General features: G+C 40.9%; 1 protein-coding gene across 1 annotated transcript in view; it reads right to left on the reverse strand.

The window, feature by feature from the left end:
• Window positions 1–1,979: 1,979 nt before the first annotated feature.
• Window positions 1,980–27,669, reverse strand: part of SYNJ2 (synaptojanin 2) — a 1,514,156-nt gene continuing 1,488,466 nt past the window's right edge. Inside the window, exon 28 of the mRNA XM_044063657.1 lies at window positions 1,980–6,288. Coding sequence (XP_043919592.1) covers window positions 5,587–6,288 — 702 coding nt within the window. The 3' untranslated portion in view covers window positions 1,980–5,586. The remainder of the gene's footprint in view (window positions 6,289–27,669) is intronic.

A 27,669-nucleotide genomic window follows, 5' to 3' on the forward strand; every position in this document is an offset into this window, starting at 1 on the left:
CTATTATTTTTAAAATAAGACAGTTGATACTGTTAACTTGGATTATGAAAGAGACTGTCAAAGTCAGTTGAAGGGCAGTTAGTTAAGAGATGCAGTCAGTTATAGTGCTGTGCAGTGGATACCCAAGGAAAATAACTCACCAAAAACTGTAAGCCTGCCTTTGCCTTGCTGTTATGTTTGAGATTAGATCAGGGACAGTATCCTCTAGCTAGATTAGGAATGTTTAGTTATTTAGATAGATGTCTTTCTAAAATGATGGACTTCTATTCTACAGTTTAATTTTATATTTCTGGCTATTGAATTTTGGTGTTTATTGAATAAAGTTATTGATTTACATTTTTTTAATAATCATTTTATTTATTATTAAATGTTTTTCATTACTTTACACTGGATAAACTGTGAGTCGGCTTTTGTACCTGAAACCACTGTTGCTGTTTTTGTCGTTTGGAGATTGTGTTACCTACTACGTTTTTTTACTTTACATTGTGATTGGACAATCGGTGTATTCTTTAGGGATTAGAGAGTGTTTACCTGTTTGATACTTCCCAGGTCACCTTGAATGACTGGCTACTTCTGGTCATAGCTAACATTTATTTTGGTATTTAATTTTTAATAATTGATAACCCTTTGAAGGGCATGTAGACCTGTCTGACTCTAGTGGCAGCATTTACCATTTGTATTGGGGAGGGGACACACCTGGAAATATGTGTCAGGCATCCCATAAGTGTTAGTGTGTGAGATTTAAATTTATTTTGAGTGTGAGTCAGAGGTCTTAAACTGAACACACTGCTCTGAAGTGTATGAGAAGGGATTACATTTGGGGTGGACAGAGGTATATAGTCCAGTCCCTTTGAAGGGGACTTAGACCTGTCTGACTCTGGTGGCAGCATTTGCCATTTGTATTGGGGAGGGGACACAGCTGGAAATATGTGTCAGGCATCCCATAAGTGTTAGTGTGTGTGAGATTTAAATTTATTTTGAGTGTGATTGAGTCAGAGGTTGTAAACTGGAACATACTGCTCTGAAGTGTATGATAAGGGATTACATTTAGGGTGGACAGAGGTATATCGTCCAGTCCCAGAAAATAGAGCGTGTTCCTGTTGTGCTCTAAAGGGAAATTTTGGAATTTTACTTTGTATGCTCTATGCTCTGATGTTTTCTGTGATGCTCCCACACTGGTGTCAGTGGTGAGGATTGAGGCTCCTTAATTGCTGACCAATTTTTAAGTGGGGGATGTCACACTATTGATGGCAGTCCAGCAGAATATTATACGGACATCACATTATTGGTGGCAGTCCAGTGGGATATTAACCGGTCATCACAGGTTACAAAATGACACTTCTAAAAAGACTGGTGGGGGGTGAGTGCGTGAAAAAGCTACCCATCAAGACTGCTGCAACACCCATTGCAAGGTAAGATCAGCCTATTTTTTGTGTGTTCATTTTTAGTCTCCTGGATGTATTGGTGTTGGAGGTGATTCAGAACATAACATCAAATGTTGTCAGCTGCATTAAACTTGGTTATGTCCAGAAGGGCAGAGCTGCAGTAAGCAGTTTTGGCCCTTCCAATCAGACACTTTATGGACTATTGTATCACACACCAAGTAACATCTGAGCCACCATAATGACAAGAGGAATCTATAATATAAATAGACCAGAAGATGTTCCCAAAACTGATCCCCAGGGAACTCAGCATCCACTATTCTTGTGGAAAAGTAGGGTCACACGACACCATTTAGCCATCTATTTTCCCAGCAGTCTGAGAATCTCTCTAGTCTGTGGAAACTAAATCCAGACTAAATGCCCAACAGCAATTGCTTCTATATCATGGTACAGACATTTGGTAAGATCCATAAAAGTGGTGTCAGTACAAATTTACATAACATAAAACCTTAAAAGATGTGTGAATGCATTCTTATAACTAGTTTATAAGTACTGAAACTAGTTTCACTTATTGCCAGGAAGTAGTCATAAACAAAGTTTATTTCAGCCTTCTCTGTGATCCTCAGTTCACAGTGACTTTTATTGTAAAATAATCACAGTAGACATCTAGAAAAACATACATTTCAGTTTCTCATACAGTACTTAAAGTGCTACAGCCCCAAACTAAATTAGAAAAACAAATTTCTAAAACTTCAAAAATCCAACGTTTATTGGAGTTAATAAGCTGTATAAATAAATCTGTATTTTTTATTTTATCAGTAGTTCACTAGTGAAACTAATTTTCTGAGAAAACGCAAACCTAAAGTTAAGGCTCACAAAGCTCATGAAAGAATGTAGACCACCAACAATTACCTAAGAGCATCATTACTCCATCTACCTATCCAAGCTTACTTTCCCTATGGCATCTTTATATCAGCAACCTTGAAAAAAAATGTCACTACAATGGCAGAAGGCAGATGTTTATATTATGCCTGTGTACCCCAAAGACAGAGACAAAATAAATGCCTAGTCAACACTGCATAGTCATTTTTTCAATATTTAGTACATTGCATGTGGATATACAATGATCTTTACCTCTCCTCTGATGAAATATACTGACCAAAGGAAAATAATGCAATGTAAGAGATGACAGAAAAGGCAGCAGTGTTTTACAAGCTTGCCTATCATACAAGGGAAGGGAGGGGCCATAAGCAAGTATAGAAGCCCTGCTAGTGATACAGGGGGTATGTATCCCATGCTTACAAATACCAGGTGTATGCACTGACTAATGTTCTTGGCCATAAAAGCCTTACTTCACTACACATTAGGTACTGGAGTTGGTAAATGGTAGGACATATAAATAAAAAAACCCTATAGCCATGAGCATGTTGCTGCACTAGGACACCTCATGCTCTCTTCAGGTAGTGAGAGGATTTTGGGATAGATCCTGGCAGAGTCAAGAGCAACTCCTTGCATCTGAGATTGAAGAGAGGCAACAAAAGCAACTGATGCTCTGCTCCACAGAGGCCAGAAAATTAAAAAAAAAAAATATATAAAGAAAATTCACAGCAGCATGGTTCTGTTAATAACAATCCATAAACAACAAAATGAAACAAACATAACTGAGTTATTCAGTGCAGTGATCAGAAATATACTTTATAACAGAAGTGGCATCTTTATGAATTAATTTCATTATGCTAATTTTAAAAGTCAGTCCCACAGCACTACTTCCCAAACAGATCTCAATACCATCACTTGAATCAATATTGCACACCGCATGAACCAACCACTGAAATGCTCAACATAGGCTTCATTCTTTAGTTACAGCTAGATCTGTTTTGTTTCCTTTTAAGCTGTACTCTGTTGCCTGTACCTTATTATCTATATTACCCACAGGGATTCAATACATCAAAATACTAACCAAAAAAATATTTTGACTCAGCCAACTCTTCTGCATTCTTTGTCGGAGTATCATCCAAGTAACATGCAGTAACCTAGCCAACTGTTCCTGCATGTTCATGTTGCTTGTCATATTTCCCTATGTGCAATTTATTGCTCCAATCTTGACCACCAGTCAAACATGCACTGCAAACCTCATCACCACCTGTCCCTCAGGCACTCCTTTGCATGCTCCTGAAACTGTTACCTGTGCTATATATTCAGCCCTCAGGTAATCTTCTGCATGCTCCTGAGACCACTACCTGTGTTATATATTCAGCCCTCAGGTGATCATCTGTATGCTCCTAAGTAGTTACCTGTGTTATATATTCAACCCTTAGGTATTCTGGTGTCCGCACCAGCAGGCTAGTAAAATTATCCTTTCAATGACATCAGTATTTTTGTTTGACTCTGTGTTGGGTAGATACAAGAAAGCAGTGTTATCCAGCAAAATCTGCTACACCTACCATTATAATTATTTGTAGTTTTTCATTGTATTATTCCTAACAGCCTCTTCCTTAACTGCACTCCAGTTATCAACACATGGTTCCTGTAAGCCTTACCTCTACCATCTACCTCAGTTGTGCCCACTTACTGCCGAAGGGCCTGTGAAATGGTGATCTCATAATGTCAACAAGCTATTTTACATCAATCTTTCTTTACTGCCTTCCACTCTGTCAGGGTACAGCAAGTATATGCAACTCTGCAAAACTATACACTTGCTATAGACTCTTGAAAAATACACTATTGATATTTTTTACTTAAGCTTAAGCCCCCATTAAGCATGCAAGTGGAGGTACTCATTCAGAAACAGCCAGATCACCATATCTTTTAGAGGAAATGAGCAATCTGAACAAATGGAAACGTGGTCCTTAGCTTTCTGAAAGGCTAATACTATTACGTATTGATCATCCATGTCCATAAGTCTAGTACTTTTCATCTTAAAACAATAAACCAAAAACATAGTGCAAGTACACATTTTTTTGTACAAATCTGGTATACAGTAATAGATTTTATATATTTCACTAGACTATTATTTTTTTGGTGAATTTATACACTTTTCATATTTCCTACTGAAACAAAAGGGGGTGATATCTTATGCTAAACAGCTGTCACATCTATATACCCATTTGTAAATAATATGTAAAAGACATGCCAGGACTGTGTGCACGGATGAACAGTTCATTTGCTTAATAGCAATACAGGATTCAAATGGTGTCTATCTACTGCCTCCTAGTGACATTAACAGATAAAATGTATATGTTTATACTGAGAATGACTTATTTAATCTTTACTTTTACTACAAACTTCATATCTTACTTTGTGAGATGCCTGTAGCACTGCTGTATGTGAAATGTCAAAATGTAGTTCTGCTTATCCATACACTTTATCCCATCACCTTGCTGCCTACGTATGTCATCAGTAAATAATGCTGTAACTGATCAGGGAGAATTTAATGTGTCTTGTTCTAAATGAAAGATTATACAGAGTAAGGTCCTGAAGCTGGTAAGTTATAAAAACATTACACATCTCAGACTTCAGGCAAGCAGCTGGACCTCAAATTATACACTGTTACTGTCTCTCTTCATAGTCCATTACTGAGCAGCAGTTCCACCAGTTCCCTGTTGTCCCACTTTGTCCCCTTATAAAACCACTTTAAGGTAGAAATCCTTGTGGTTGTACCAAGACTGACTTGTGGCACATGGGGTAAGAGTTTGGGCACACAGGTCCACCGTAATGTGGCTGGAGTTCTTTCAGCATTCCTTAACTCTGAGTGCAAGAGCCTCGAATAATATATGGCACTGAATGTGCAACACTGAGCATTTGCACATTTCATAACATGTACTGGACAAAGAAGTGATTCTACTTAGCTTCCACTGGGATGCAAGAATTGCTGTGTGTAATCCCAAAATGCCCTCCTGGAGAAAGAACAACTGGCTCTTGGCAATCTAATCCTCACCCCCACCATCTGACACTTACATCATTAGCCAAATAAATGCCTCTGACAAAAAAAAAAATGTCACCAGCTTTTTTTCTCCAAATTCAAACTGGCAAATCATACACTATCCTCTAAAACTAAATGAAAAACACTTAAGTAATAAAAGAATCACATTGTGGGGGTATTTTAAAACATTCTAAACATAAAAACATTCCCTAACAGTGTTTTTTTTTTGGTTTGTTTGTTTAGCAATGCTGGCATGCGAAATGTTCAGTGAAAATTAGGATCCTACAATGTGTTTCTTTCCTGTCCAAGTCCACATTGCTTATTGTAGGCATTGGATGTTCTTGTGCTTTCATCGTCACTATCAAATGTAACCCAGTTGCTAAAAGACTTGGCACCACAGGAAGCTGGTCCATTTGAAGAGCTAAACGATCCAGCTATGATATCAGCTGTCCATTCACTAGTGATCTGTGAATTGCTCTGCGTGACTATGAAAGGATTATTAGAGTCATTAGAGATTGTGGAGGCATTATCCACCTTAAAGGGGTTTGAACTCTGTATCGCAGCTGAACCATGAAAAGTACTACATCTGGTAACATTGGTGGTGGTAACAGTAGTAGTAGCAACTCCTGAACTGTTCTGTAGTGTATTTAGGGATTGGATGTTGCTTTGTTGAAGATCTTGCTTAGGAGCTAAATTTGGCAGAGTTTTTCTCGTCCTTGGTGGGGCCACAGGAGCTTCAAGTATGTTTACTGCCTTTGGACCGCATTCTATCTTTTCCACATTGAAGGTTTGGTTTCTGCTGCTCTGCAAATTTTTTGCTGGCTGCTGCCCATTTTGTGGTAGTAATATTCTTGGCTTGGGAATGGGAATATCTTTGCTCATTTTCATATGACTTATTGAAGTACTATCTTCTTCATTAGAACTAGGTACTCCAATTGTAAACTTCACAGGTTCCTTGCTATATCTTTCCTCATAAAGGGAGATCTGGGGAAAGAAAAGGAGTGTCAGTTACCATAATTAAATATCTGTAGCAAAAGTTCAACTGTACTGATGTTTTCCAGACTATGAAATAATTTCCTATTAAAATGACGATGAACACCCATTATTCTGTATGAAGATTATGCTTTAGTATACTGCTCAGTCCTCTATATCCATTTTCAAGTCTATATTCTCAGCCAAATTTTTAACCCTAGTTTAACAAGATGGCAACCCAAAAGATAAAAGGCATTTTTTTACACTTTATAGTTACTGAGCATTTTGACAGCCTCAAATGGTATAGGCTACTAGTTAAACAACTTAACAGAAAAAGAATACTTAGCTGGCTTTTAAAAATATATTTATTTTATTTTACATTTGTTAACCAGGCTAGTCCAACTGGATATATGAAAAGCTCCCAAAAAAAAACACACTATCATTTATAATATGTGACATTTACAAATGCAGCTAGATTTACAGATAATCATCCCATTCATTACATTTTGTTGCATTTCTGTAAATAGAATCATAGTATATTTCAGCTATGGTTAGCCATTCAAACATTTAGCTAATAAAAATTAAATATAAGAGAATAATATTTTTGTAGTTAACAGAAAAAGTAGGTAGCGCATACACTCTCTTAGTAGTTAGCAGAAAAGTAACTAATTTATACAGGTATGGTGATTAGTACTCTGAGAAAATTGAGGCAGTTAGGGTTAGAACAAGGGCATAGCTTCAATTTGCTTTTAAATAATGTTGTAGAGGTAATGGTGGTTAGGTCTTTTGGGAGGGAGTTCCAGGTTTTGCCCACAGTATTGGCGAACAAGGAGTCACTAGCCAAATTGTTAGCTTTACCTATTTGTACAAGTAGTTTATTTGATGAGCGTAGGGTCTTGAGGTTGTTATAGGGGGTGATTAGGTTAGTAAGTATTGGTGTGTTAGTAGTTTGGTACAGGATCTTGTGGGTAACTGTTAACTGGTTAAATAGTATTATATTTGGCAGTTCTAGCCATCCTAGCTGTTTAAGATTATCACAACTATGGGGTCTGAAGGCAGACCCAGTTGCAAATTTGGCAATATTATTGTAGGAGATTGCTAGCTTGTTGAGGTTGTTTTTACATAGTTTCGTGTATATATATATATATATATATATATATATATATATATATATATATAGGCAAGGCATAGAGAAGGGTAGAGATTAAGTGGGTACGGGCAATGGTGGTCCTGGCTAGTGGAGTCAAAAAGGATTTAATCCTATATAGGGATCCTAATTTTTTGTTGACTGTTTTTATAGTAGTATTAATATGGGAATCAAAGGTAAGGTTGTTGTCAAGTACAACCCCAAGAAGTTTAGTAGTACAATCAGGAGATATAATAGTACCATTGCTAGATGTGACAGTAAAATTAAGTGGGGAGGCCCTATGGGTGGGAGTAAATAATAGCAGTTTGGTTTTTTTTGGGATTCAGAATGAGGCATCGATGTAGAAGCCATTTCTCGACTGTGTTAAACATATTTTGGTTAGGGACTGTAGGTCAGATGGTGAGGTGGCAGAGCATATTAACGTGGAATCATCCGTGTATTGGATACAAGTAGCTTGAGGTATAACAGAATATAGGTAATTTATAAAAATAGAGAATAGGAGAGGGCCTAAAATGGAGCCTTGAGGGACACCAAGGGCAATCGGGAGGTGGGAGGATAAGTTGTTCTCCCATAGGACAGTCTGCTGTCTGTTGTCTAAGTATGATTGGAACCACTGAATAGCCAGTGTGTCTAGATGCAGGTTTTTGAGTATATTAATGAGTAAGTGGTGGTTAACCATATCGAAGGCTTTCGAAAGATCAATGAAGAGGGCTGAAGATAGAGTGTCGTTGTTGCGATTCTTATTAATACAGTCAGTGAAAGATAAGAGAGCAGAGATGGTGCTATAAAATGGTCTACAACCATGCTGGCAGTTGGCTAGTAAGTTTTGTATTAGGTGGTTTAACAGCTGCTTATGAATGCGTTTATCCATGATTTTTACCAGTGGGGATAATATGGCTATAGGTCTATAATTTGATAATTCATTGGAGTTACCACCCTTATGCAAGGGGATAATGTGTGAAATTTTCCAGAGTAATGGGACATTTCCTTCAGTAATAGTTCTATTAATCAGGATGGAAATCGGGAAGGCTATGGCTTTTGCAGCTTTTTGCAGGTATTCTGCAGGTAATAGGTCTGAAGAGAGGGTGGTAGATTTAAGCTTATGTAAAAGGGTATGGACAAGGGATGTAGGAACAGGCTGAAAGTGAAATGATGGGGGTGCATTAGTGATGGAGGTGGCTGATGATGATGTGTCAGGAGATAGCGGATTGGCAAGAGATTGAATGGTCTCTGTGAAAAAAGTGTTAAAGGTATTGGCTATTTGCTTGGGATTATCGTGATCAGAGCCTAAAGGGATGGGTGTGACTGAGTGACCTGGGTGTAAGAGTTTATTAATGTCTGACCAAAATTTTTGTGGTTTATTTTGGTGGGTTTGTTGGAGCTCAAAGTAAAAACTTATTTTGTCTAACAATATGGCTTTTTTTTTGTTTCATTTCTAAGCTGTCTAAACTTTAATTGATCTACAGGGTTTTTAGTAGAACGCCAATTTGCCCACAGTTTGTTTCTAAGGAGTATTTTTTGTTTGGTAGTTTTTGAGAGCCACGGGGCTGGTTTAGTCCTGGCTCTAACTGTGTGTGTTGGGAACGTGGTAGTCTAAAATGGCTAGGAATTTTGAATTAAAGTATATTTACTGCTTCCTCTAGAGGTAGGTTTTTCAGGGGTGACCAATCACATGCCAAAAATTCTTTTTGAAAGCTGTCAGGGTTAAAATTCTTTTTGGTCCTTATTGTCCTATAGGTCGTTGGGTTTGGAATGTCACTCTTATATCTGATTATGAAGGTCAGTGAATGGTCACTTATGTCTTCAGTGAGGGTTCCTACTGTGTAAGTTTGGTGGTGACTGTTTATGAGAATCCAATCTAAGGTGCTTTCCTTGCCATTAAGTTTATTGGTCCTTGTAGGGGATGTAATAGTTTGAGTAAAACCATATAGGTTAATATGAGTAGGTGGCTGTTCTAAGAAACAGCTGCTCCAGTTGATATTAAAGTTGCCAAGCACTATGGTTTCTTGTGGGTAGGTATTCGATAGCCAACTAAGGATATTCTCTAGGGTGCTAGAGTTATTACCTGGGGGAAAATAAACACAGATGACGTAGATGGATTTACGTTTATTTAGTTGTAATTTGGACATAAGGATTTCAGCCTTACTTGTTAGTGGAGGTTGAGAATCTATGAGTCACCTGTAATCCAGATTTATATAGAATAGCTACTCTCCCACCCTTCTTAGCTTTACAGTCTAGCCTCAAGATATTGTAGCTGGGTGGAATAATCCCATTATCTTGTGTTGCTTTTTTGAGCCATGTTTCAGTAAGACATAGGATGTCAAATGAATGTACATCCATGAGTGCATGTACGTAGGCAACTTTATTATTTATGCTCCGAATATTAAGATGAGCTATCAAGAGTGAGTTAGAGGGCCTTGCGAGCAATTGTGTGCTAGCAGGAATTGGGGTGTGGAGCAATGAAGTTGTGGTAGAGTTTGGTCCAGGGTTTGGGTGGATATCACCATCTATTAAGGGGTGAACTTGTAATCTCATTGTAAGTTTTAAGAGTCTACATATTAGATTGTGGAATTTCCTAGTTCTTGGACTATAGAATTTAATGTGAGTCAATCTGTGATGCTTAGCTGGTAGGTAGTTTGTTGTGCTGGGTGTATATGCATTGCTAAGAGGGACTTCAAGTATTGGTGTAGAGGTTTACCTTATGGAGTAATGAAATCCTAGTCAGTTAAAGTATTCATAGAATGTAAGTAGGTAAGGTATAGAAAGGAAAGGTAGGAGTAGAACTAAGAGAAGGACCTAAGGGAGTGGTGAGCTAGATGTAAGTAGCATAATGAGGTAGTATTTATAGGTTAATATATAGGGTAAGTTCTAATTGCGGTCTGTGTGTAACACAATGGTAGTGGGTTATATCACTTTAAGGAGGTGGGTCCTGTGAGTGATTGTGTGGATAGGGGTGTGTGGTTAGGGAGGATAAATGTAGAGGTACTGGGGGCAGGTGGAAATTGGGGGCAGGGTAGGGGAGCGGAGTTTGCCTGCAGGGCGAACGGAGTGGGTAGAGCCAGTGAAAGACTAAACCCTAGGAGAACAATATATACCTATGCATGTATGGCACTGATGTCAACAAACTATTTTAACATTACTGATGTACTTTAACAGTCTAGTCCTCAGAAACAGTAGGTCTCCATTTGCCTTGGAGTGTACTGGTAGACTGTAGTTTTAAAAACTGATACTTAGTTTTACACTTTTCACTTGTGGGTGAAATGTTTTAAAGCCAACTCTTCACCATCTGAATGTTGCTGTTAAGCCTAGCCATATTTTAGACCATGCTGCAACCAAAGGGGATAGTCAAACAGCTGTAGTGTGTAGATCTCTGTTCTACACAGTCAGTGATAACAAAGCAATTCTAAACAGTAAACATTTAACTGGATACAATAGTAGATGTTTAAGATAATCCTACCAATCAATACATGTGGGTCATTTACAAATCAGGTGGTACTCTGAAGGAAGATTTTCAAGCAGTCCTTGTTGGGGGACCACTTGGCACTTCTGCATGTCAAGACTCTGTCAGTTCATCATAAAGAAAAGGACAATGAACCTCCTTTCCACTACTTTCCATTATAGGCCCCATAGATTAAGCATTTTTTTTTGAAGAAAGTCTGACACCTGCAGCAGTTTCATCCTTGCTCCACAAAGCGTGTGTATGGGAGGGTGAGAGGACAAAAGGGTCAGCATGGATCCTGGATATTTGCTTGTTGAAGATTGATCTTTAATGGAGATCACATCCAGACAATTAATATGAGGAAAAGTTGCAGACTATAGACTATGTGACAAAGCACCACATATTTTCAGGAAAATGATTGATTTCAACAACTAACTGTCTTTCTAGTGGCATTCTAAGGGGATCCAATTTTTGTCAGCTTGGGAGGACATGGTTAATAGATAATACTTTTTTGCCCAGCACGGTCTGCACCTTTCCCCTCTAGTCTTTCAAATAGTGGCTAAAACTTTATCCACCCCATAGTGCCTTTTTTTAGGCAATGCCAAATTGATAAACCTATTGAAATAGCAGACTCAACTCAACAGATCCTCAAGGTGCTACTGTTCAATGCCAGCAGCCTAAATTAAAAAAAACTACACTCCCTCCAAGCCCTCCTCACACCCGAGAATATAGATATCTGTTCAGTCATTGAGACATGGTTTAAAGTGGCTAAGTGTACCCAGGCAGTGTGAGATTTCAGTGCCTTCCAAAGTTTAAGACCAGTAGCTGCACAGACAAGGGCTAAAGGTGGAGGTGCCTCAATATACACCAGTAACAACCACACCTTTAGGGTGGTCAAGCAGGATGATGTGCTGGAGTTCCTTCATGTGCAGGTCACCACAGACAAATTCCATACTATATCCTAGCCAACTACAGGTCAGTCTCCATGTCCCAAGAAGTTCACAATGTATACTTGCAAAAGTGGAGGTGGTTCAACCAGCTCCTTCAGCCAGTATTATGAACCAGTGCTGCCCCATCCCCTCAGCTGTTCAAGAGCAAAAAAAAAAAAAACACTTCAGTGTAATAAAATGAATGCTACATTGTAAGTGAGTGACTTATTACACTTGGATCTAGATCCCCTTTCTTCCAATGAAGGGCAAAAAAAAAAATGCTTCTACTGGCACACCAACCAGGTAGAAAAACACATGAAAAAACAAACCCACCCCTCCTGCCCCAGTCATTCAGGTCCCGTTTCTGTGCCCTGCCCTCAACCCTCCTGCAACATATTTTATTAAAAAAAGTCTTTTAAACTGTGGAAAACTATATGCCACAAATGTAGCAAATAGTTGCTACAGTTTAACCTTGCCTGCATGGAGCACTACAGTGCTCATATTTTAGTTTAAAAAATGTGGCAAACAGTTGCTACAGTTTATACGCTGTCTGGATGGACAGCTAAAGTGCTCATGTTTTAATTTAAAACAAATATTTTTAAACTGTAGCAAACTGCTTGCTACAAATGTAGCAAACTGTTGCTACAGTTTATACCTTGACTACATGAAGGTCTACTCAGTTTTGTTGTGTGCTACCCCTGATGTTTCTGAAATAGCACTTTTTTCATTTTTAAACTGTAGCAGGCAGTTACTACAGTATAGACCACACATGGAGTGCTACCGTGCTCAGGTTTGACATCTAATACAATACCAGCTGTTAAAAGCCAGTATTGCATTAGAGGACTATTGGGATCAGCTGATCATGTCCCCACATTACCCTTCTCCCCCCATCATAGCTGGACTTCTGGAAAGAAAGCTTTCTGAATAGTTGGGCACTGATTGTTCTTTTGTTCTTAGCTTTAGGCCTCAAAAAATGGAACTGATAGGCAATGTTGTTCTGGTTTGCCTAGACAGAAGTCTCTGAGCAGGCAAGCCAAGTATAACATCAAGGGGTATGTTTCTGAGATTGAGTAAATTCAAAAAGGCATTGGTATTATTATGCTTTGGCTTCTCTAGTAATTGCTTTGCACTCTGTACTGAACGTTCAAGCTAGTCCATATGACTGTGGGTATTCTGGATTACTGGTAACATGCACAAAGTCCCATTCTTTTGCAAATTTCTGATTTAGAGACCACTCGTGAGGCAGTAGAATGTGTCTGCTCAACTTGTCCGCTATCATATTGTAGCTCCCCAGGACATGCGTTGCCACAAGGAAGCATTTGGAGGATATCGCCCATTGCCAAACTCTGAGAGCTTCCCAGCAGAAGGGGTAGGACTTGGTTCCCCCTTGTTTGTTGATGTACCAGGCTACTGACATGTTGTCTGATTGGATCACAACTGTTCCTAGAGGAAGAGCAGCTTGAAAGGTTTGCAACACTAGAAGCACTGCTCTCATTTCCAGGACATTGATATGCAAGTTGGCCTCTTGAGGTGACTAAGTGCCTTGGACTGTCTTTCCCAGATAATACCCCCACCCCATCTGGGAGATGTTCATGGTCATAATAATACACCAACAAGTACACGAACCAAACACCAAAAAACTCCAGGTGAAGTAGAGCGAAACACCAACCACAGAGATGAAAAATCTTCCTTTATTCACATGTCCTGGTACCTCGGCAATTTGCCTTCAATGGAACAATTCATCAAAGCAAACTCATCTCCTTAAATACAGTGACAATTAACTCATCAATCAATCAATTCATTAACTAGACTAACATTGCTGAAGCATTGCTCAAGGAAGATGTTTATAGAAAATTGAAAGATAACCCACTAAAACAGTACACTGATGAGCTTGTAGAATTGCTTGAGAGGGGGGAAAGACTTGGATTTTTATCTGGTAGTGATGTTAAAAAACTAATGATGAAAGAATCTAGGCACCCCTATATTTACGCAATTCCTAAGATCCATAAGAATATGACTTACCCTCCTGGGAGACCAATTATTTCAGGGGTAGGGTCATTTATTGAAAGAACCAATAAATTCCTTGATTTTCATTTTAAGATTTATTGGAGATGTCCGTGGTCACTATGGCCCTGGATTGAGGGGGAACAAATGGACAACCAGTTAGGATTTCTTCCGATTTCATCTACCAGGACAAATCTTTATTGCAATGTTCTGTTATCAAGATCTGGTGATTCACTGGGTGAGAAAGAATGGACCATTGTGAGGCTAAAAGCCATTGAATTATTCTCATGTGAAATCTTGCCAGTGGAATCAGAGTGATAGCTTCTGCCATGGATCCTAGGGCTTGAAGAATTAGATGGGCGAGTACCTTGTTTCTTATTAAAATAGACTGAACTTGCGACTTTATTTTTTTAGAGTCTGTGAAGAGGTAGAGAAGCTATACATGAGACCGTGTTGAGTTGGGCTCCTGTGTACTCTTACGTCTTGAGTGGGGGATAGCTGAGACTTTTCTTAGTTGACTGTGATGCCCAGGGTACTGAATAGACCTGTGATGAAGTCTATGGACTGAATCAGTAGATGCCTGGTCAGGACGGTGAGGAGCAAGTCATCTAGATAAGGAAACAGCCAGAATCAGCATAACTTCACATGGGCCGTGACAGCTACCATGCATTTGGTGAACACCCTGGGGGTTGTGGTGAGACCAAAGGGCAGCGCTTTGAACTGGTCATGAGTGACCCCCATACAAAATCTTTGAAACCTTCTTGAGCACTTGTCCATTTTTATGTGGTAATATGCATCTTGAAGGTCTGTAGAGCACATCCAATCATTTTCTTCCAGAAAGGGAAGAATAGACTGAACTGTGACCATCTGGAATTTTGTCTGCTGCACAAAGTTGTTCAGAAGGCTGAGATCCAATATTGGCCTCCAGCCCCCCATCTTTTTTGGCACTAAAAAGAACTTTGAGTAAAATCCGGATCCTATCTGGTTTGGTGGGACTTTCTGGATGACTCTTTTCTGCAGCAGCTTTTGGATTTCTTTGGCTGCTTGATCCCTCTGATGGAGTGGAATGCCAGAGATTTTCCTTATAGAATGTGGAAAAAGGGTGAAAGGGATGTGATAGCCTCTGGTAATGATTTTCTGCACCCAAGTATTGCAGGTTATTTGTTGCCAGGCTAATGAGTTTAGTGGCACTCTTCCCCTGACTGCTTCCAGAGGTAAGCAATCGTGCCTCCCTTCAGGAGCACTGGTAGGGCTGTCCATAAAAGGAGTATCTGGACCCCTGGTTTCATGGGCCACCTCTTCCTCGGGGTCAGCATCTTCCATCTGAGCTCCCCCCTCTGCCTCAACGGGAGCTGCTACCATGTTTCCTGGATTTCCTGAACCACATTTTTCCACTCCTCTGATTCCTGGAAAAGGATTGCTGAGAAATAGAAAGATGAATGCCCATAGCAGATTGTGTCTTACCATCCTTTTCACACCTGGCTAATGTGCCCTTCATTTTGGGGCCAAACAAGGATGATGCATCAAATGGAGCATTGACGAAGGAAGACTTGAAGGGCTCAGCAAAATCACACAACCCTATCCAGGAGTGGCGCTTAATGGCAATGCCGGAACCCACTGCCCTGGTTGTACCTTCAGCTGCATGTGCAATGAGCCACATGGACAAGTTTGAAATAGACTCCAGGGTGACTAGCTGCGAGGCAACTTTATCTTGTACCTTGTCAGACACAGCCCCAGCTAGAGTTTCTGATAATTCCCTGATCAGGTCTCTCTAGAGTCTAGTAACATGTGCCATAAAGTTCAAGGACCTAAGTCCGAAAGTCGATGAAGCATAGACCTGCTTTCCAAACCTGTCCACTGTCCTAGACTCCATGTTAGGTGGATGTACAGAAGGACTCTCATCGGCAAGTTCCTTTTTGGTGGCAGCTGCCAGTACCATGGCATCTACTTTTAAACCTTTGGCCCAATACTGGGGGTCCTCCGGGGGGGGGGGTGATAATATCTTGTCGGGTCTCCAGGAGATAGGAGCTATGGCATCAGGAGTCTTCCAAGCCTGCTGCATGATTAGTTTGATGAAGTCATCAGCAGGTGGAGACACCCAGGAAGTAGATGGTCAGGCACTGAAGGCTTGCAAGTACATGGTTTCCTCCAAGGATGGGTCTTGTCCAGTTACCCCTGTTTTAGAACTTCCAGTATGTCTCCAAAGGAGACATCTTCAGGGGGAGACTGGGGGGAACCCTCCCCTTCATCAAAATCTGTGTCCTTAGTGACAGATTCTTCAAGGAATCGAGGTGCTTCCTCTTGCATGTCTTCTTACGCGGTGGTTCCTCAGTGGGTATTTCTGCAGAGGACTCAGAAGAAGAAGGGCCCATTTCTTGGGCAACTTGAAGCCCCGGTGCCCGCTGTCCTGTCATGGGGATTGGTGACAACTCTGGACCAGAGGAAATGGAAATATGACACTCCGAAGTAGGAGCAACCAGCTGAGAGCTTGAAGAGGCTAAGACCTTCTCCATGGCCTGGAAGGCAGATCCCCTTGAAGAGGAGTGGGAGCTCAGAACAGAGAAAGACCACCTCAGAACCAAGGTCACACCCCACTCCGAGAGCCTGCCACCTGAAGCCGGAGCCAGGGAAGGGCCCACAACTGACAAAGTTGCACCATAAGAAAAAAGGTGCTGGATCTACAGCCATGGAATCGACGGTGAAGTCACGGCCCCGAGAAGTCTGTAGGCTCCACAGAACAAACCGAAGAAGTCATTGCAACATCCAGTGCAGAGGTAGAAATACCTAATGACACTGAAATAGCTGGTACCAGGAACATTGAAGTGCTGGGCTCTAAAACTCCGGTTGAAGTCAGAGGAGGAGAAGCAGTAGGAGTTCTGGGAGAGTAGGTCCTAAGTCCAGGTGGGAGAGGGACCTGAGAAGGCGCAGGAATGCCTCTGGCCACCAACAGTTGATCTACCAACCTTACGACATCCAACTCAGAAAGACTCCTGGAGGATCGAACTTAAAGGACCGATGAAGACTCTGGACGCTCTAGGAAGGGACCAGGTAGCTGGTTCACAAAGGGGAGTACAGAGGGAGAATATATTGCCCTGGACAGGTCTTGATCTAATTTCGGCACCGAGTGGATAAGCAAAGAGGGAGTCAAAACATGATGCTGAGCTGAGGGTGAGGTTGGCACCGAGCCAGAAACTAAGGAAGCTGGAGGCAACCTCGGTGCCAAGGGCACCCTGGAAATAGACGGTGCCGAGGAAACATCAACTTTTGGTACACTGGTAGACGGTGCCGAGGAGACATCAACTTTTGGTACACTGGTAGATGGTTCTGAAGAGGTCGGAAAAGAAGCCTTATGCCTGTGTGCTACCGGCACCAAAAGGGATGCTGTTATTGACAGACTTCTCTTTTTTGGAAAATCTTTAGAAGAGGAGTCAGTCTTGGATAAGGCTTCTAAAGTAAATCCTTTAGAATGAGCTTGTTCTGGCACTCAACTAAAGTTCTCTGACTGAAGCCTTTACACAAGTCACATTCAATACCTAGGTGAGAGGCTCCTAAACAATAGACACAAGAAAGATGCCCATCAGTACTGGGCATCTTTCTTCCACAGTGCTGACCTTGTTTAAATCCAGATGTACCTTTTGGTGGTTTCTCCACCATTTTGAAAACTGCTATACACTGCCACACACTCACTTACACATGGCAGAAGGGGCAGAAAATTTATGAGCAGTGGTAGAAAGGATAAAAAAGGTGGAGATGTCTACCAACAATGGTAGAAAGATTACCAAGGTGGCAAGTGGAGGGAAGGTATACAAATGATGGTATTGAGAGAAAAACCTCTACGGGTATAAACAGAGGGGAAATGAGAAAGAAGAAAAAAATGGGGTAGAGCTGCTCATACACACACACACACACACAGAAGTACATGTTTATATATATAGATAGATATATATATATATATATATATATATATACACACACACACACACATATATATATATATATATATATATATATATAGATAGATATATATATATATACCTATATATAAGAGAAGGAAGTAGAATTAAATGGAAATAAGTAGACTTGCATACGAACAGAAAAAATATTAAGGCACTTAGCGGAGAGTAATGGCTGACGCTTCCTGCTGACAAAGTGGCAAACAAGATCTGAAGTAATGCAGAGGGGGGCATTGTGGGTAGAGCCTTGACTCGAGAAGTTTTGGCTGGCGTGAGCTGTATAAAGGCCAAGCCAGTTCCGAGGATCAGAACCATATCCCAACTGTCAAGAATTAATGAAGACTAACAACACCGGATAAATTCTTTTTAAACTTTAGTAAACTGCCTGCTACAGTTTATACTCTGTCTGGAAGGACAACTAAAGTGCTCATGTTTTAATTTAACAAAACAAAAATCTTTTTAAACTGTAGCAAACTCCTTGCTACAAATGTAGCAAATAGTTGCTACAGTTTATACCCTGCCTGCATGGAGGTGTACTCAGTTTTGTTGTGTGCTGCCCTTGAGTTTTCTGAAATAGCACTTTTTTATTTTTAAACTGTAGCAACAGACTCAGCAGCAGCAAGCAGTTGCTACAGTTTAGACCACACATGGAGTGCTACAGTGCTCACATTTGACCACAAATACAATATCGGCTTTTAAAAGACAGTATTGCATTAGACAGCAATCTAGATTAGCTGATCATGTCCCCATGTTGCCCCTCTCACCCCACCGTAGTTACGCTACTGCAAACTTGGGCCGACTGGAGACACTTAACATCTACCCTTACAATCTACTCATGGGAGACTTCAATTACCCCTCTGTAGACTGGGAATCCTATACCACCTCAAATCCACAGGCACAGATTCCTGGACTTTATAAATACAAAGACCCTTGGCCAAACAGTGAATATGCCCTCATGCTTAAAATATGGACGAACGCTGCACCTCCCAATGTCTCATCCTTCCTGGTAAGGTCCGACCATAATGCTGCCTCCTTTGAAATCAAAATCAACTCTATAAACACATTAAAACCAGTAACAGTTAGGAACTATTCCAAGGCAATTAACTTTTATTAAGTGGTGGTTTGTCAAATTCAATGCCCCTCCACACCTTGAGAACACAGCAGCCTATGCTGAATTGCTCTCAGAAGCTCTGTACAACTATGTCAATGTCTGCACGGAGGCTGCTGTACACCTATCACATGAAAACCCTGGACTAACCCCAGGAACAAACTGCCCTGGTGACATCCAAAATTAAACAGGATATACAACCACGTAATAAAATATCACAAAAATCAGGAAAGGTAATTCTATTGAGATAAAAAATTCTCTCATTAAACTAAGTAGGCAATTAAAAGGGCTAATTAGGTCAAGGAAAGCCAACTTTGAGGTTAAGAAAGCCACTCCGGTGAAAGATAATCAAAGGTCTTCTTCAGCTATTTCAGAAACCTCAAGGGCAGCACATAAAAATATACTGAACTGGTAGTTAATGGTGCCACATTCACAGAGCCTAGTGACATAGCAAAACCTGTTAGCAGACAAATTCAATTTCAACTTTACCCTGCTCACTCCAACCATCCTTCAAAGCACTACCATCAAACAAAACCCTCCAACTATAACTAGGGAGCATGTACTGGCTGCTCTCATTAAAGCAAAGAACATGATCTCAGTGGGCCCTGATAACATCCCAGGATGCCTCCTGAACAGTCTAAAATATGACTTATCAGGAACCCTGGATTCATTATATAACTTCATAAGGTTTTGTACCAATGAAGTGGAATACTGCAATGGTCATAGGGTGGACCGTTAAAAGATCCTGGAAACTAAAGATCCATTTGTCTGATTAGTCTTATTTGCAAAGCCATGGAAAGAATTATCATAGAAATTATCAACAAGGACATAAGAGACCTCCAACACTGGATCCATCCCAATTTGGTTTTGTCATGCTTACTGAATCTGGTGGACTTCTTTGAAAAGGTTACTAAGGCAATGGATGAAGGGAAAACTGTGGATACTGCCTACCTTGATCTGGCTAAAACATTTGATACAATATTCCACTCAGGCACTGTCAACAAACATACGGAACTAGGTATAACCCCCTTTATAACATGTTATATAGCTAGCTGGCTCACTGATAGGACCAAGAGATTAGCATCGGTAAGGTCATCTCCAAAAAGAGGCCAGTCATCAGTGGAGTCCCCCAGAGTTCTGTGCTAGGCCCACTCCTCTTTGGCATCTATTTATTGAATGTCAAAGGCATGCTAGCCAGGTTTGCAGACGACTGCAAACTGGAAGCAGTCACTTGAATCCCCCCAGATGAAATCACCATTCAGGAAGGTGTAACACAGACAAATGCTTGATGCCAAAGCCATGGCTTAAAACTGAATACCAACAAATGCATTATAGAACCTTTCGGGAACTCAGCCACCCCAGGTAACTACATAATCAATAGAACACCCTTAAAAGTTGATTCATTAGTCAGGGATCTGGGAACTCGTGCAGATAGTAACTTAGCCTTCAACAAACATGTGTCCAAGCTATTAAGACAATCCTTCTATGCTGCTCAACTTATAAGCAAGGACATGGTATCTAGGTCTAGTAAGGTCATAATACCACTGTACTTAGCCCTCATCAGACCCATCAAAGAGTGCAAAGGCCCTTTTGGTATGTACCTGATCATACACATGCAGCAACCGGAACGTCCACAAGCTCCTTAAAAAAAGGATGCATAGAGTAAATACATTGTCCTACATTGATCACCGCAAAGCCGTGTCTCTATTTGGTATCATACAGTGTTCTGTGAGGTGGTTTTTGCCTGGCATGCAAGGCATTCTTGGACCCTGTTTTGATGAACTTTTTGTACATCTGCAAACAAACAGCATCAGAACTAGGTTAAAAGGCCTAAATTTTTTCTTGTGACAAAATAGGACATATTGAAGGGACAGACATGTTTCTCAGAGAATTCCCATTCTCTGGAACAGGCTTCCCATCCTTTTGAAGCAGAGTTCCTCCCTGGCCCTATATAATCTCAACTTGGATCAGTGGATGGGTAATCGAAAAGTCACCCTTGGTCTGATGCTTATGTCTGTGATAGACAGAGGTAGTTAGTAAATCACCCCCTATATAAATCATTGATTTATGGGTCATATATTGGTTGCACGGCTAGACTTATAAGGACCTAGTGGTCATTAACCTAGCAAACACCTATGAACAGTAGCACAGCATCTCTTAAACCAATATAATTTCAGATTCTGCATTAGAAACTCATAATTAAGAAGCAGAATTAAGCTTGAAGACTCACAGAAAGCTCTTAACTAAACATCTACAGCAAAACTCAATACTTTGAGCCATAAATGCCTAAAGAGTTAGCTTCATGGCCTCTTTATCCTATCTGGACTGGGCAAGTGAAAGAAAAAATGATTGTGTTCATCTTACTGGTAAAATATTTAATTACCATACACATATGCAGCCTGTTGATTACAGCCTCTTCAATATAAACTTTTTCCAATTCAGGACACTATCTGGGTACAAGACTAATATGGTTAAAACAGCAGCAGTACGGATTAATTACTCTCCATCACAAGATATGACAGCTATACATATGTTCCTAGTAAGGCAAGATGAATATCCCCATCTTATCTTCAGCTCCTGTTCTGAGGAAGCTTGAATAATGTAATCATCTAGGAAGGGATATATAGAGATGGATTCTCTTGGCACTGACATGGGTAAAACTGCAGCATTAAGCATTTGGTAAAAATCATGAGTGCAGCAGAAATGTCAAATGGCAGTCAGGCACTGTCTATGGTCCTTGTATATTACTATAGACAGGCAGGTGTCTTTCATATCTAGAGTTAAAGAATAGCTGTGTAAAATTTTATGATAACCATAGATATCTTTCTCTTCTATATGCTGCAGTAGTCATAATGAGGGAGTCTGCCACGTACATCCGGCCAGTAAAAAAAAAAGTCTAATGCTACTGTGAGGTATGTGCGACGCTGCACATCAGCAAATGTATGTCGATCATAAAGAGACATCAAGCATAAAGCGGATGTCAGCACGTACCAACCTCAGAACTGAATGCCGCAAAAGCACCAGCCTGATCTTAGATGAGGAAAACATGCCACCAGGGGCCAGGCAAGCATCAGTGGGATGGTTCAGGGAGGGAGTAATACTGCACCATGTAGAAAAGAAGGACATCTATGGTTATGATAAGATTTTACACAACTATTCTATGTCCGCCTATTCGTATGCTGCAGCATTCATAACAAGAGGTTAAGTGCCAAAGCTAATGCAGAGGAAGAATTGGGCGGAGGAGCAGAAGCATTTTCTACAAAACCATGAAGAATAGCTCTGGCAAATCCAACCCTGGACCTGGAAATGGCATTTAGTTTATAGTGTTTAGTGAAGGTATGAGCAGAAGACCAGGTAGCTGCCTCCAGGATAGAGCAAGTGTCCAACCCTACTGGAATGTGCCCTAACAGGAGAGGAGATTCTTTCCACTGGCTATATAACACAAGGAAACAGCTTTTGAAATCCAAGAGGAGATAGTCTGCTTGGAAACAGGTTGACCTAGGTCTTTTGGGTGATAAACAGGCATTCAGATTTGTGGATAGAATTGGTTTTGTTCTAGTAGTATCTGAGTTGCCTATGCCTGCCTAAAGTGTGCAGAATCCTCTCATTAGAGGATTGAGGAGAAGGGAAGAAGGTTGAAATGTTGATAGACTGATTGATAAATAACTCATTAACTACCCTAGGCATAAAGGAGGGATTAGTGTGTAAAGAGACCCTATCCCTATGGAAGACTGTGAAGGGGGAGGTAGACATCAGAGCTTGTAACTCAGATACCCCTCTGGCAGATGTAATTGACACAAGAACAGTTTTCCAGGTGCAATTTTGTAGAAAAGAGGAACTGGCTGGCTCAAATGGGATCAGGATAAGTTTCTCCAAGACAAAACTGAGATCCTAAGGAGGAGGTACTGGCTTCCTTGGTGGTCTGATGTGAAGGATACTTTTTAAGAAGAGTTTAACTTCCAGCCTAGAAGCTAAAGGTGGAGACATAGGCAGACATGCAGAGATAGCAGAAATATGGGCTCTAACTGAAGAGTAAGACTGCCCACTCTTCATCAATTCACACAGATAGGACAAAACCACTGGGATATCCACTAATAGTGGTTGTAAATCCTTTTTGAGACACCAGATGGAAAACCTTTTCCATTTGGAAATGTAGGATTTCCTAGTTGTGGGTTTTCTGGCCTCCAGCAGAACATGAGGAACGTCCTCAGAAAAAAGGTGTCTGAAGGGAATCAGAACTCCATCACCCACAGAGTCAGGTTTAGAGTTGACATCTGTGAATGTAAGAGTTCCGTTGTCCTGTCTGAATAGGTCCATTCTGTGTGGTGACTGCCCTTGGCTAAATGCAGGAGGAGGGGGGAACCAATGCTATCTTGGCCAAAATGGGGTCACCTGCAAGATTTTTGGTTGTTCCCACTAAATTTTCTGCAGGACCTTTTGGAGAACTGGGAATGGGTGGAATGTAAACAGAAACATCCCCTTCCAAGAGAAAGATAAGAGTGTCCACCTTCCATGCTCGGGAGGCAGAGAGATCTATCTGAGGTATACCTCATCGATGGACCATGTTCAGAAACACATCCCTGTGTAACATCCATTCATGGGATAGAGTCATGGACTTGCTGAGAGTGTCTGCCACAACATTCTAAGTTGAGGGAATGTAGACAGCCTGAAGAACTGCAAGGTTAGCTCCCAGGCCAGTAAAGCCAGTCTGCACAGGAGGTAAGACTTTGCCCCCCCCCCATTTGTTGACATATAAGAGGGCCATGGCATTTTCTGTGAACCACCTTAGGACCCTGGGGAAAAGCTTGAAGATTTGGAGGGTGAAAATCAAGGCCCTCATCTCCTTTATGTTGATGTGCTCCCTTGTTTGGCATGGAGACCAGATATCTCTGACCTTCCAGAATTCCAGTGCTGCCCACCATCCTAAATCTGAAGCATCCATGTACAGTTCCTGAGTGGGGAGAGGTGGTTGTAAGGGTCGACCTGGATTCCTTGCAACCTGAAGTATTCACCAGTCTAACTCCCTTTTCAATCAGGACAGGAGTGGAATCAAAATCTAGAGGATGAGAGTGTTTGATCTGAACTGTCCTCAAGAACCACTGGAATTTTCTCATGTGTAACTTGGCTAAAGGGAGCATGAAAATCCTGGAGGCCATGAACCCCAAGAGGTGTATAAAGTCCCTGGCAGTCAGAGATTGAAGGAGCAAGAGGTCCTGGAAATAGTAAGTAAGAGGACAGGACCTTTACTGGAGGGAAGGAGGCTAGTATCCTGTTTGAATCCTGGGGTCTTTATTGGGTCACCAAAATGTTATTCTGGCGAACACCTATTTTTTGACCCGTAATCAACAAAAATTGCTTCAGTGATTCACTGAATTTGCTAAGGGCAATGAAATAGCTGAAGCACAATGGACAACTACAGAACTTTGTCCTTTTTGCCACTGTAATACAATCTCGGATTTGATATATATAGTTGTGGGGGGGGGTGAGGGGAGAAGCCCCCCACTTGGGTGTGTTTGAGTCAACTACAAGTTGGCCCATCATGCTTCAGACAACTATGTCATTGTCTTTAGTAAATTCAGTGAATCGCTGGTGTGATTTTTACTGATTAGGGGTTAATGAACAGGTGTTCGCCAGAATTACATTTTGGCGAAATAATATAGACCCATATCCTACAGCCAAGAAAAATGTGATCTTGGGAAGGGATCAGAGTAGACTTCTGAGAGTTTATCGTGAAACCTAGACTCTCCAGAACAGACACCACGAAGGAGAGATTCTCCTGAAGGATGTCTGGGGACAGGGCCTGGAGGAGTAGGTCATCTAAGGAAAAATGTGTATATCCTGTAGTCTGCAGTAGGCTATGACAGAAGACAAGCATTTTGTGAAGACCTTCAGTGCCATAAACAGACCAAAGGACAAAACACAGAACTGAAAATGTGAGGAAGCAATTGAAAAATGAAGACATTTCCTGAACAGAAGGTGAATAGGGATAAGAAGGTATTCATCCTTGATGTCTAATGACAGCATAAAGGCCTGGGGAAGTACGAGTGGAAGAAGGGTGAGTAAAGTTAGCATACAAAAGGTGGGAACTTTCAGAAAGGTGTTTAGATGGGAAAGGTCTAGAATGGGCCTACAGGGGATATCCTTCCTGAGAATAAGGAAAATATTGGAGTAAAATCTTTATCCAACTTGGGAGTGCAGGACTTCCTGAATAGTGTCTTGAGAGAGAAGGCTGGACCTGGGAAAAACATTCCAGTTGTTCTTTCGGGGGTTGTGGAATGCCCCTCAAGGAAGGAAGAGTTTGCAATGCCATGAAATATCCTTGTCGAATGATAGCTAGGACCCAAGAGTCCTGAGTTACCTGATTCCAAGCAGGAAGAGAAAGACAGAGGTGAAGAGACAAATGAGTGGGTCTGGAGGCAGGTAGTCACAGACTACCAGCCATAGTCTGAAAGGGCTGCTTCTGGGTGGGAGTAGAAGAGACAGACTTAGATAGGGGTTGTTTCCTAGGCTCTCTATTACCTTTGGAAGACTGTGGCCTGGCCGGCTTTCTGACAAAGGTGGTTTTGGTAGGATAATTTTTCTGAAACTTGGGGACACAGGAAACAAGGATATGTTTTAGACCTTGCAGCTCCTTGCCCTTTACTTTTAAATATTTAAACAGTTCTGCAGCCAAGTTACCAAACAAGGCTTTGTTGTCCAGAGGGGCATCCATAATCTTATCTTTTATATCATCAGGCAAAGGTTGGAGCTTGAGGCATGAATACCTCTCAGTCCAGTCCCAGATGCAGCTGCCCTAGCTGAGGCCTCTACGGCATCAGAACTGCACATAATGGAGTGCCTTGTAACCTGGGCTGAAGAATTAAGAATGGAGGAGAGCTTAGCCTTGGTAGAAGAAGCCTGGTGCTTAGAAAGAAGCTTTCCTGCATCTGATAAAAATGCCAGGGAATTTGGTCATATGAGTTTGATGATTAATTGCCCTGAAGGCCAAAGTAGCAGAGGTATATACCTTTTCCCTCATCTCTCCACGATGTTGTTCTCCTTATCTGAGGGAATCAAGGAAGTAGAAGGCAGTGATTTGGATGCCTTACCTGCAGAGACCGAGATGGTAGCAGGGTCCACGTGGAGGCATTTGAAGAGGAACTTGGAGTCTTCAGGCACCTTATAAAATGTATCTGGCCACTTGGGGGCTGGAGGCTGGGAGTCAGGGCACTTAGAAGCAGCTGTAAAGGCATCTAAGAAGGCCGACAGAACAGGGGATATGGCAGACCGAGAGGGGGAGTCTGTCTGTAAGAAGCTGTAGTACCTTTTTTTTGGATTTCAGATACTTGGCAACAGTCCTGAGTCAGACTCCTTCGATTCCCCTCGCAGATGTGCTGGTAGAGTCCTTCACGGCTTCCACTGTGGTACCCATTGAAGGAACATCTACTGACTCCGGAACAGCCTTTGGGCCCACATCGACCTTGGGGGAGTCACATGGAACAGAGGGACCAGCAGGTAGAGCAGGCCATGGCTTCTTGGCCTTTTTAGATTGGGGCTTGTCTGAAGGGCCTGACGCTGCCTCCATATTACGCGTGAGATGCTTAAGGTGCTGATTTTCAATATATAATTTCAGGGAAGCTAAATGGCTGTGAAAGGTTTTGGGTATGAAGGCCTTACAGATAGCACAGGTGGTGTGGTCATGGTCTGGTCTTAAGCAAAACAAGCAAAGATCATGAGAGTCCTTGTGTGGAATCTGCCTTCCCCACTGACACTGCCTTTCTTTTTTGACATGTAATCACAGCACAATACAGTAGCAAAAAAGAAAAAAGAAAAAAAGAAAAAAAAACAATGGGGCACTTATCTGAATCAATATTCACAACTTATCTGATGAGTGATGACAGAAGCAGGTAGCAGGCAGCAGAAAAGTTCTGAGGTTGGTACATGCTGATGTCCGCTTTATACCCGACATCTCTTTATGACTGACATACGTTTGCTGATGTGCAGCGTCAAACATACCTCACAGTAGTATTAGACTTTTCTATACTGTCTGGATGTACGAGTCAGCCTGTGGCGGACTCCCTCATGTTATGAATACTGCAGCATATGAATAGAAGGACATCAAAGGGTATCCCTTCTGAAGCAAAGAGAACAAGGTCTGTAGTGTTTGAACTTTTTTTTTAATAAGAAAGAAGAAACTTCTATATTCGATTAGCACTTATGACATCAGCAGTCATACATTTATATAAATAAAAACAAACCATACTGACATTTTCAGTTGCAAACATTATACCTTACATATAATATTCTATACAGTCATTGTCAATCAAACATTATGTAGCGCATTCAGTTTCTGCCTTCCCTTAAACCTCATTCCTCCTGCAAAAAAAATTTCTTGAAGTATTGTTCCCAAAATTCACATTTTTTCTATGTAACTAGCTCCTACTCTTTTCTAAAGATCCAGCTTCTAGTTCTTTTGTTTCTGTTATGATATTCACTACTTCTAGTATGGTTGATTTAGATTATCCAATTATACCTACTGTAATTTTTCTACAGTATCAGGAATTTTATTTTCTGCTCAAGTTTCTAATAGTTACACTAGCTCATGCTAAACTTACACTAAATCATTTCTTTAGTAGTCTCTGTCTGTCTCTGTAGTCGGTTATAATGCTTATCTAGTGTCAATTTCTGTTTCTGTACTGAAAGTTGTATTTTTTTAATCTAGTGAGAATTTAGTTTTTTCTATCAAAAGTTGTATTTTTATCTATTGTCAATTTTTTGCTTCTGTATAGATGATCATATTGTTATCATATTCTTCAACTATTTGTTTTTCTGTA

Source organism: Protopterus annectens, chromosome 1.part0 (genome assembly GCF_019279795.1).
Source record: "Protopterus annectens isolate FY-2018-M chromosome 1.part0, PAN1.0, whole genome shotgun sequence".
In the NCBI taxonomy this organism is placed as follows: Eukaryota; Metazoa; Chordata; order Ceratodontiformes; family Protopteridae; genus Protopterus; species Protopterus annectens.